The sequence below is a fragment of the Psittacula echo genome (genome assembly GCF_963264785.1).
Source record: "Psittacula echo genome assembly, chromosome: 5".
NCBI lineage: Eukaryota > Metazoa > Chordata > Aves > Psittaciformes > Psittacidae > Psittacula > Psittacula echo.
The window spans coordinates 80,750,994-80,762,393 of record NC_137739.1 but is presented as its reverse complement, the minus strand read 5'-3'; the positions used below and the strand labels follow the sequence as shown (position 1 = coordinate 80,762,393).

The window sequence follows — 11,400 nt, the reverse complement described above, 5'->3', positions numbered from 1 at the left end:
TAGATGAACCTGCAGAAACCAGCCCAACCTCTGAGCCTGCTCCATCAGTCATGCCTAGCATAAACCTCCAGCCTCCCCCCAGGCAATGTCAATGTTGTTGCTGTGAAGGGAAGCAGTGCTGTCTAGGGTTAGCTCCTTTCTCCTGTGCTCTCCTGTCCTACAGAAAGAAACTGAGATAAAGACCAGTGGGTGACACAATTGTCACTTCTTTCCATAACCTTGTCAGGGTTGTTACACGGTCAGCTACCACATCTAAAGAGAGCACCAAGGTCAGCAAGTCTACGCTCTCCTCCACCCAGCCCAGCTCCCAGAGCACACAGTTCTTGGGGATTCATTTACTGGACGTTTCAGGGGGGACACCCACTGTGTTACACAGATCTATTTGGTTACAGAAGCCTACCATCTGCCTCTGTGTTGTACTAACCAAAGTCTGCAAGCACCCTGACAACAAGGAAGACTAATACTACATTCCTATCTGTTCCACATCACGAGCTGCCCATAAGCAACAGCCTGAAGATGCCTATAGCAACTAAATCTCACCTTGTCGTTAAAAAAAATACAAGTTACAGAAAGAAACAAGAGGATCCATGACAATCCAGCTTCCTCAAAGCACAGGTCACATCCACAGCAACATTTTAAACTTGCTCCATTTCCTGCATGGCTAAATGCAAGGAACGTTAACAGGTCACATCACAGATACCTAAGTGGTGCCAACGCCAACATAAAACCATTGACTGGGTCTGTACCAATGTAACAAACTTTTAAAAAGTATTAAAACAGACTGTTTATTACAGCATATGATGTGTTATATTAATTTACACAATGATATATATATATAAAAACAGCCATTGATGATGTACAGTAAATCGGACATCAACGGGAATATTAAAACTACTGATACTCATGCACATGACATGCATATGGGTTTTTTTTCTTTTTCAAAAGCAGTTTTACACAATATACTGAAGTTACTAAGCCCTGGTCAGCTGCTCCAACAAGTTACTCTGAACACCACCACCATCCACAGTGGGACTCCCAGGAGATAGGAGCAGAGTGTACTCCAGAGAAGGCGACTTAACCTCAAAGTCAAATAAAACAGGAGCACTTTCCTGGTGGGGGGTGGTTGGGGGAGGACACGGGGGTGAGTTTCAAGAAGAGAACAAACAAATCAGAAACAAAACAAAAAACAAAAAAAGAAAATAAAAAAAAATAAAAAAAATAAAAAAAAAAATAAAACAAAACAAAAAAAAACCAAGAAGAAACCAGGCCAGACAGCCAGGAGGAAGTTCAAGATGTGGCAACAGGAGCAGCAGAAAGGGACAAGCAATACATGAAGACCACCCACACTCCCTCCCCTTTATTCCCTAAAAACTTATGATCTTAAGCTGTTGATATTCTGTACAAGACCCAGAACAGGAAAATCTAGGCAAGGGAGATCCATTCCCAGGAACATTAGCCCTACTTCAAAGCCTTCTGACATCATGCACTGGAGGCTGTTCACCACTGAAATGGCAGTGTTACCTTTCTTTTCTTTTTAAATGAGTATAACGGTCTTTTATTTCCACGTAAAAGGCACTAGTATCCACCCAAGTTCTGAAGACAAGTGACATAATTTACCTTAAGTTTTAAATATTTGTATATAAAAAAAAAGAGAGAAAAATCTGTGGAAATATATACAGAAAAGCACCTTGCTTTGGAAAGCAGAAGCAGATACATTCCACCAAGTCACCTTCACTAGACAGTTGTCATAAGCTTCAGGGAGCCCGACCGAAAGCGGAGGATTTTCTTCTTGAGGTTATGTGAGGCTTTGATTTTAACAAAGGCTTTTGCTGCATTTTCATGCAGCTCTGGTGCCGTGACTGTTTGGATGGGGAGCGTCTGGACAAACTGAGACCAAATGAGGCCCCCGCTCTCATCAGAGTCGCTGGTGGTCGTGCTCTCCCCTACAAACTCCACCTCACTCAGGCTTGACTCACTGTCTCCAAAGCAGTTCGTTGTGTAGTTGCTCTGCTCATCCTCACTCGTGTCTACCACGGTGGAGTGGAACAAGGACTCGCACTCTGCTGAGTACTCCGAGTCGCTGGCCACATAGGCGTATGGGCTGACGTAGGGCAGGGGGACTTGTGAGTAGACCCCCACACCATCCCGACGGTTCCTCCTCGCCCTCCGCAGGGCCTCCTCATAGGAAATCTCCGCCGATGACTTCCACCGGCGGTAGTCAGCTCGCTTGTGTTTAGGCTTGGCCACCACAACCTCCCGGCCATGCCCGTGGGATCGGATGGCAGATCTGTGCAGACCAGCCTGCCGACTCTGTAGACCTGACTCCGGCTGCAAGCCACTGCCTCTCTTCCCCCGTGAGGAGGGCTTTTTCAGTTTCTTATTTGTATCCAACTCCTCAGGAAAGCGGCACTTCTTGCCCACTGGCTTGGTTTTCTCCCGCAAGGTCTGAGAACCGTTTTCCAGCCCGTTGGCAAGGTGGGGTCTGTGTTTCAGCGCAGAGCTTTTCAAAATCTTGACATTTCGGGTGCCTTTGTGAAGCTTCATGCTTTGCTGCTGGGCCGGGATGTACTGGGCGTTCACCAGCAACCCATCATCCAGGCTTTGGGAGGAAGAGCCCTCGCTTTTGAAATCCAGCGCGGGCCTGTCCTCCACAGCAGGTGACAAGGAGCGAGGTGCCTGCAAGCTGCTCTTCAGCAGGACTTTTTTGGGAGGCTGGCTGACCCTGTTCTCTGGCTGCAGCACCACGGGCTTCCCTGGGCTCTCTTTGGGAGACGCTGCAAAGACCTGGCCATTCTCCTTAGGGACGTCCCCTGCAGGGGCCACTGCGTTGCAGTTGTGCTCTGGAGGTGATGGTTTGATGGCCCGTGGTAGGTGCTTGCTCTGAAGTTCACTTGTTGTGCCAGGAAGGAAAGATGCTGGCAAAGGTGCCTTCCTACTCTCCAGCTGCTCACCAGCTGGCTCCCTTGGCCTCTGCTTTAGTGGGGAAGGTGCAGTGTCATCCACAGCAGTGCTTCCACCAGAAGACAAACCTGCTTGCTTGGAGCTCTTCAGGTTCATGATGTTACCATGAGGCACCAGCCCTGCAGGCTGCCTGACGCACATGCTTCCATGCCTCAAAATCCCTTTGGTGGGATCAGCATTGAGACTTGTCCTGGGTTTGTTAGTCCTTACCGCATGAGTCTTTTTCTGAACCAGGCTTAAGATGTAACTGTCTATCCTCTTGCTGGTGGAAGGGCATGGCACTGGCCAGGAGCTCTGTGAGAGAAAGGCATTGGCGGATTTTCCCGAGTCCATTTCAGATCCAGCACAAATGTCGCTAATATCACAATCAAACCTCTCCTCTTCTCGCTGGGGGTTTTCAGTCACGGGCAGAAGAAACATGGGACTCTGCACAGCTACCGCATGGAGGGGGCTGGGGTACCGGTAGACGTCGTTCCCGTTTTTAGACACCAAATCACACTGGTACTTTGGATGCACATCTGCAACGACATCGAGGGAATTTGAGTGCGGTGTGGACAAAGAGCGACAGACAGAGCCTGCAGGCTGGTCCTCATTCTGGCCTTCCTTATTATAGTCCATCCAGCCTATGAGATCTGAAAGGCATTTTAGAAATGTTTAGAGAGCCTGCCAGGGACAGTTCTGCTATGTTTTTCACGTGCCACCAAGGATGCTGGTCCCATCTACACATACAATGCCATATTTTAACTATAGCAGCACTATGCAAATGGTAGAAAACTCGAAACAGGGATGCTATTCAAGCAATATAAAAGCAGCGCTATTCTTCTCTGAGACTCTTTCTAACTCTATGTAAGACTTCCTCCAATATGACTACATGGTTAAAAAAATAAAAATCACAACCCTAATGAACATTTACATTGGTTTCAAACCTGTCCCTAGGTTGCTAAGAGCTTCCTATTTTACTTTCAGGCCACCCATAAGTCTCTAAGGGTCTCATGCTCATGTGTTACACAGCTACCTGTAAAACTCACTGCAAGCCTCAGTATGTATGAATTTTATAATTTATTTTGCTAAACCCAAGAACAAACATAAAAAATATAGACAAGAGACCACTGAATTTTTTCAGATTATTGACAAATTTCACTTCCAGATTTTATCAAGCATATGGTGGGTCAGAAAAAATCCAAATCTAATTGTATTGTTGTTATTATTATCATCAGAATGATTTTATAGCTAGAATAAGGCTAATAATAATAACAGGTGCTCCTTTTGAGCAATAAAAGGTTAAAGAACAAGAAACAGGCTCATCTTTCCTCACAAGTACAAAGAATGCAGGTCAATCCAGATGACATCCTAGCCTTGGCTCTGCAAAGAGAATTCTGTAAGAGAAATCCAGTGCATTTCAAGATGCATGAGTCAGATTTAATGGCTGAGGTGCTTACTCAGGAGGTAAGGGGCCTTAGGAGCAGAGCTTCAGTTGAAGCACCCAAGACCTAAGATTATTATTTTCTTAAGTTTATGTTGCCCTTGTCTTCTTGGGTAGGGGTACAATCTAAATGATCCTTCTAGATGACTGTCAGTCCTGTTTTCTACCCTTGGGCTAGAAACTTCAGGCAGGGCATTCATCTTCAAATACTCAGTGCTCATCACTTATCTAAGGCTTATTTTAAAAGAGGTCTCACAGACGTTGCTGAAATTAGCTGGCAGAGGTGATGTTCCTGTGTGAGCAGGAGAGGGAGAACAAGGTTAGGAGCATGAACTTCCTCCAGATCATCGTACAGCGTTCTCATGTTTCCTAAATTGTATGTCAGGGTCAGGAAATGTAGGCAAAATGTTGACACCTCTTTGAAACATGCCAGCTTGTGAAATTTCATCTCTAAAAGTGAGACAGTATAAGAGAATAATGAGAGTTTTAGGGATTCGTGATGTACACAGAAAAAGATAGCAATGCAGTCAGCTGGAATTCCTTGTGTATGTTTATATGTATGGCCAATTAAGATCACATACACCTTACAATGGGGAGCATTAAATTACCTCAAGCTGCTCAAAAGGTAACTTAGAGGACTTCTCAGCATCTCAGAATGAATGTTTCCCAGGCTGCATTTTCCCACTTCAGTTAGAAGAACATGAGTTATTTTGCCCTTGATTCACAACAGATCACTATAAGTTAACCTTAAAGAGCAGAATGGAAATTGGAAATACTACGGTTAGAAGCATCCTAGTCTATAACCCAGAATGAACTAAGGCTTTTGAATGTCTGCAACCAATAGGGATTGATCACAAAGTCCTACTGAAGCGTCCTTTCTGGACAACAGACAGAGAAGGCCTTCCTATTTAACGATCCCACACATTAAGGCTTGTATCTTCAGCCTAGTGTTCAAGGAAAGTCAATAGCTCTAGATCAAAGAGACAAAGTATTTTTTCCCTGTCCATGATGTCTATTTGTTTATTCTCTATGAATGCAGGACACACCTCAGCATGGTCACCTGGGGGTTGAGGACCATCAGAACTAACAAAGTGATTGCTAAAAGCACACTGACATGCACTCTGACCTCCTAAACCACCCCTTACTTTGTCACTTTAATTAGGACATGGCTATGAGTTATCTTTATTGCTATTTACTAGAAACGCTTTTCTAAAGCATAAGAACTGTAAAAGATCAGCTGACTAACATGTTTATGTGTATAGGTACCACTGCCCTCTACTGGGTAGAGAAGCTGTCATATTTTCATGTGTTATTTTCAGATGTTTAGTGCCATATTCGCATGTAAGACTGGACTAGTAGAGGGCAAACGGTCCTGCCTCATGACCCATGTACGTGACAGGCACTGAAATCTTTTCAGAGCATAATACATCAAATGAAAGGAAGAAGGGTTAATCCAATCCAGATACTCCTGAGGCAGTTATTTCCAAAGCCAAAGCCACCTCCTGGAGTACGATGTATTCGACCTGCTTTTACTATACCTGCAGATTTAGGGCGTCCATCTGAGATATGCAGTGTTGCCTCCAAAGGGCTGCAAAAGCAAGTGCTAGAATGGCAACTGGATAAACACTCACTGAAGACAGAGTTAGATGAATTGGAGAGAGATCCAGAAGCTCCATCACTCAGCTCATAAAACCCTACAAAAGTAAGAGTTTGGATTTATATTAGTTATGTCTACACAATGTTACCATTTGTGTCCTTAGAAAGGCAGTCAAGCTCATGTTTATGTTGGCTTACTCTATTGCAATTAGTAGTGGGTATTCATTCAGCCACACCAAAAAATAGTGCACGATTTAGTAATATCCTTAGTGCTATGAAGGATTCTGTTTAAAAGTAAAGCACTTAAAGGTAGAAAAGCAGAACGTTACTTAGCATATGAAATTTCGAACTCTTTTTTAACCTTTACAGGGGCTGGGGTTTTAACCTCTACAGGGATTTTCAGATTTTAGCAAAAAGGATCCAGGCTGTGATTGACAGCTTACTCATTTAAGAGTGTATTTTACTTCCAAGACAGACTCTGCAGCTACTTGACTACAGAATTTTTCCCAAGTGTTGCACCCAATGCTATCCATTATTTTCCTCAAAGTTCTGGAGATAAATATAGTATTTGAGGATGACACAAAAGAAGAATAATGGTAAATAATGTGTAGGCCCAGAAAATTTAATTTCCTGGTAAACTGGGACTACTCAAGAAAATTACGACATACCCTAATCAAAATGTACATTGTACATTTAGGAATAAGGAACGCAGGGCATGCCTATGGAATGGCGATGCATCCTGAAAAACAATAATCCTGGAAAGGACTTAGTCAGCATGGAAAAGCAGCTCAATCAAGCTTAATGATATGGCAAAAAACCCCTAATGAGATTGTTGGATGTACTAAGAGACTAATGAATAGCAGCAGGGAAATTACTTCAGCAGTCTATACAGCACTAGTAAGAAGGACATTGGAATGGTGTGCCTAGTCCTTGAATCCAGCATGCTTAAAACAAAGCTAAAAAATTGGAAAGGGGCCACAAAGCTATTTAAGAGCTTGGAAAAATGCCTTGAAACGAATGACTTAATGAACTTGATCTGTTTAGCTCATTAAAAAAAGTCAGAAATTATACTGTGTAGCACCTCAAAGAGGAGAAAAAGCTGGGTACTAAAAAAGACCTTTCTGGGAGAAAAGCATATAAAAAAAATCATGGCTGGAACAAGTCAAATTCAGATTAGAAATTCCCAATAGTTGTAACAATTGCAAATTGGTGGATTCCCCACTTTTTACTGTCTTCAGAACAAGTCTGGATGCCTCTAGGAAAGGTTCCCCATAGTTAAATACCATTTACTGGCTTCAACACAATTACAATGGGATGAAATTCAATATATGGGGGATCAAATTGTTTATTCACTGTTTCTTTCTGGCTGTAAGATCAATTTTGGCATCTTCCTCCTGTTGGTGGTGCTTCCTTTCATCATTTTCCCTGCAGCCTCCTTCCTAATACACAGGACAATTAGAACTTTTTGAATTAATTTGTGAGTGACCTTGAAAAAAAACATATCCCAAACACTAAAAGTCTAATTAAGCTTGAAGTGCTCCTCTGAATATGTTGTCTACAAATGACAACCTTTCCAATGTAGGTGAATTTTGCTAGTAGGTGGCCATGCTATAGACATTTACTGTTGTAGTACTGAAAACTACAGCCAGTTTAATTCCAGGTACCAAGGGAGGCTCCATTTTACTGAATATTTGCCTTACCTGAACTTGGACGACTGTCTGTCTCAAGGTGTTCATCTGTCGTTTTTTCCACGTCCAGGCGGAGATCACTTATTTGCTTATCCAGCTCTTGTAACTGATTTAATAGGCCAGCGTCCCTCCTCCTCAAGCAGTTCTGGAAACAAGACAAAAACCATCAGCTCCATCAGTGGGGCAGACATGAAGAGGGTCCAAAGGCGATCAGCTCTCTCCATGTGAGCATCGTGGAAATACTCTGACAATATTATTTTATTAAAAAAAAACAAACAACCAACAAACAAAAAAGAAACAAAACAGAAAACCGAAACAGAACAAAGCCCTGAAATTCTAGACAAATGCTCTGGGTAAATACTTAACTGAAGAATTATGCAGGCACCTCATTGCAGTCTTTTCCAGCCAGTTCTACATAAGGAGCACGCTCCATAATTTACAAAATACAACACACTTGTGTTGGCAAAGCGCTCCTTTGCAGGACCACAGCTGTAACAACAAAGCTATATCATATGATATGGCCAAACCAGACCTGAGCATGTGAAATGGGCTACTTGGGTGAAAGGACAGCACTGCCAGTGTAATAGGGGATGCTCATCACCACAGTGATGTTAGTCAAAGATCACATCTGCTCACACAATGAGACGAAACAGCTCTGCCAACAAGTGCCTGTAGTGTGGGAACCGCCTTGTTCTGCTGCACATTACTAGCTCAGAGTCTACCATACAGACAGCAAGATTCCTAGGGCTGGGATCACAGCCCATTTATTAGTTTTGCCATGCAGCAGGAAGGAAGAGTAATTCTTCCTCTTCACCCATTATAATTGCATAAAATTGCTGTGAGATGAATTTTAAGACTATTTCTGAAGGTAATTTGATGACATAAAATAAGCAATAAGAAATGATTCTGTAAGGCACTCATTAACCCACGGTCAACACAATCAGTTTCCCTGCGTGTATTATAATGTTGCTTATCCATCATCTGTGTAGCTTCATACCCTTTAATTGTTCTGGCTTTGGGGAAAGTGGGGGAAGCAGGAGGAAGGTTTATCTCTTTTTTTTTAATAAGTGCATCATTCGATCAGTGCCCAGCGGTGCTCTGATATGCTCATTGCAAAGAGTTTTGATGCTCATAACTGGACTGGTTCTAAAACCATTAAATCCAGGACAACCCTTCCCCTCCAGTGGGCCAGTCCTCGGGCAAACAGAAAGCAAATGCTAACAGTATTAAGATGAGCCGGCATTTGACACCATCCTTGGAGAACCAAAGGCGCGATCCCAGGGCTTCTCCCACATTTCTGGGGGGGACCGGGGAGCTGGCTGGAAGCCAGGCTGGCAGGGGTGATGGGTTCCAGCGGTTACTCACCGCGCCACCTACTGCCACCAGTACCCCTCCTCCTCCGAGCACCCCATCTGGTTCCAATCTACAATGTCAAGTGCACAAATTAAAGTGCTACCACAACCCCCGGGTTTTAGGGGGGTTGGATCTTTTTGAGTAATGATCCCCTGGTCCTTCACTACAGCTCGTCGGCACCCAGCCCCTTCTCAGCAGAAAAATCATTTATTCTTATAATTTCGAGAAGGAAATAATCCTAAATTAACTAAACCACAAGGCTAACAAGAAAAAGAAGAGGAAGAAAAAAAAGGGGAGGGGGAGAAATCAGGCAAATAAATCACGCAATCCAACTTCTCCCTGGGTGAAAGCAAATGCTGAGCCGTGCACAAAGACCACCAGGCACAGCTGTACGCTATTTTCATTGAAAAATGATCTGCCGCTTCATGCCGCTCTCCATCTCTTCCCACAAAAGCTACAAAGCGCGTCCTTCAACAAAAGCATCCCTTATTTTGGGGGCCGGATCCTGCCCGTGCCGGGGTTCTCGGTGCCGCGATCCAGGAGCTCGCTCCCAACTTCCATTCAAGGACACGGCAGCGCCTCTCTTGCCTTGAATGGAAGTTGGGCCGCCGGCCTGGCTCTGGAAACCGAAGGGGATCTGCGAAGCCACAACCAAAACGTCGGCAAAATCCGGCCGCCACCGATTTGCCACCGCTTCGCTCAAGCCCGCGGCTGCCCGTCCCCGGGCATCGGCTGCTCCCCGCCGCCTCACCTGCACAGTGCGGCCGGGCGGCGGGGACGCGGTGCTGGTGTGACAGCGGCATGTGCAGGCACCCCTCGGGCAGCGGCCCCGTTCCCGCGCGGGTCACACCGCCTGGAGGGCACGGCGACGAGGCGCGCCTGCCCCGGCGCCCCGCAGCCCCGGCGCCCCGCAGCCGCCCCCCGCTCACCAGCTGCCGCCGCAGGAGGAGGATGTTCTCCTCCAGGAACTTCTCCTCCAGGCTGCGCGGCGGCGGCCCCTCGCCCGGCGGCTCCCCGCGCCCGCCTGGCGCCCCGGACACCGCGGCCGCCGGCCGCCGCAGCAGGAGGCTCTTCACCAGCAGCTCCTGCCGCTGCCTCAGGTACTCCAGCTCGCCCAGCCCGGCCAGCGTGGCCTCCAGACGCTCCCGGGTGCGCTGCCGCTCCGCCTCCGCTTCGCCCTTCTCCCGCCAGCGCGCATCGGGCTCCCGCGGTCCCCCCGCCTGCCCCGCTGCCGCCGCGGCGGCTGCCGCCGGGCTCGCCTTCATCGCAGCGGAGGGGCCGGCCGCCGCTGACAGGCCCTGCCCGCGGGGGGCCAAGCGCCGCTGAGCGCCGCGCTGCCGCCACCGCCGCCGGTCGCGAATGGGCCGCGGGGCGCCCGGCTCTCTCCCCGGCTGCTGCCGCGCCCGCCCACCGCCGCCCCGCGCCCGCCTTCCCTCCCCTCCCTTCTGTTCCCTCCCCGGCCGCCGGCGGCTCCACGCCCGCGGTCGCCTTCCTCCTCCCTCTCCTTCCCCTCCTCCTTCTCCCACCCCGCGCTTCGTCGTCCCCCCGCCGTGCCTGGCGGGGTGCCGGAAGGTGGGGTACCCGGGCGCGCTACCCAGTGACCTCTCCAAAAACTCCAGCCACAACCTCAGCAGCGCCGCACGGCAGTCAGGGACCGCCGGCAGCACTCAGAGGTGTCGTGTTGCTTGTACAGCGCGACACGTCCGAAAAAAAATGATGGGTCTGGAGTGGGGGGGAAATCCCAGCATGAAGGGGTAAGGGTGTAAGGCGAGAACAGGGAAAAGTGGAAGAAGAGGAGAACATGGCAGTCCTTGCTCAGCGTGCTGGCTGTGGCATAGGCGCAAGGATTAACGTACTAGCAAGGTGTTGCTTCAAAGCCTGTATGAGTCGACTAGCCAAAAAAGCCATAAATGAAGTGAACTTCATACAGCATGTACACTAACTGCAGCAGGGGATCCGCAATTAGGCTTTCAATGGGCACTAATTGGAAAGGAGGGCAGGGGGATATACAGATGCCAAAGAAAAACAGAAAAATGTTAGTATCAAAATAGAGCTAAAGCTGAACTGCAGAGATGTTCTGGTGGGGGGAGAATGGAGGAGAAAGAACAAAGAGTTGAGTGAGCCCTTCACAATACGGGGTTTGTTTGGAAAGATGTGAGTCCATCATAAAGCGGCTCTCACTGACTTTATGAGCATAATGAAATGCTCTTCCCCATTCTCCCTCTATTCCTCAGAAGATTATGAGTGTTTGTGGTCCTGAAAGGTCTCAGATGAAATTTGTCTCCCCACTCCCATGCTGTTTGGACAATACTTTACAGTGTGCCTTACACCTACTTTATCTGTTGTTGGTGTTGATCCTTGTTCCAAGAACCTGATACA

At 47.0% G+C, this 11,400-nt stretch overlaps 1 protein-coding gene across 1 annotated transcript; it reads right to left on the bottom strand.

Annotated features, from left to right (window-relative positions):
* Window positions 1-1,734: 1,734 nt before the first annotated feature.
* Window positions 1,735-10,286, bottom strand: DACT1 (dishevelled binding antagonist of beta catenin 1; the record flags this gene model as incomplete). Its single annotated transcript, XM_080619227.1, has 4 exons — window positions 1,735-3,593; window positions 5,923-6,078; window positions 7,681-7,813; window positions 9,951-10,286. 4 exons carry the CDS (start codon window positions 10,284-10,286, stop codon window positions 1,735-1,737), a joined length of 2,484 nt encoding a protein of 827 aa, XP_080475353.1.
* Between the last annotated feature and the right edge of the window lie 1,114 nt (window positions 10,287-11,400).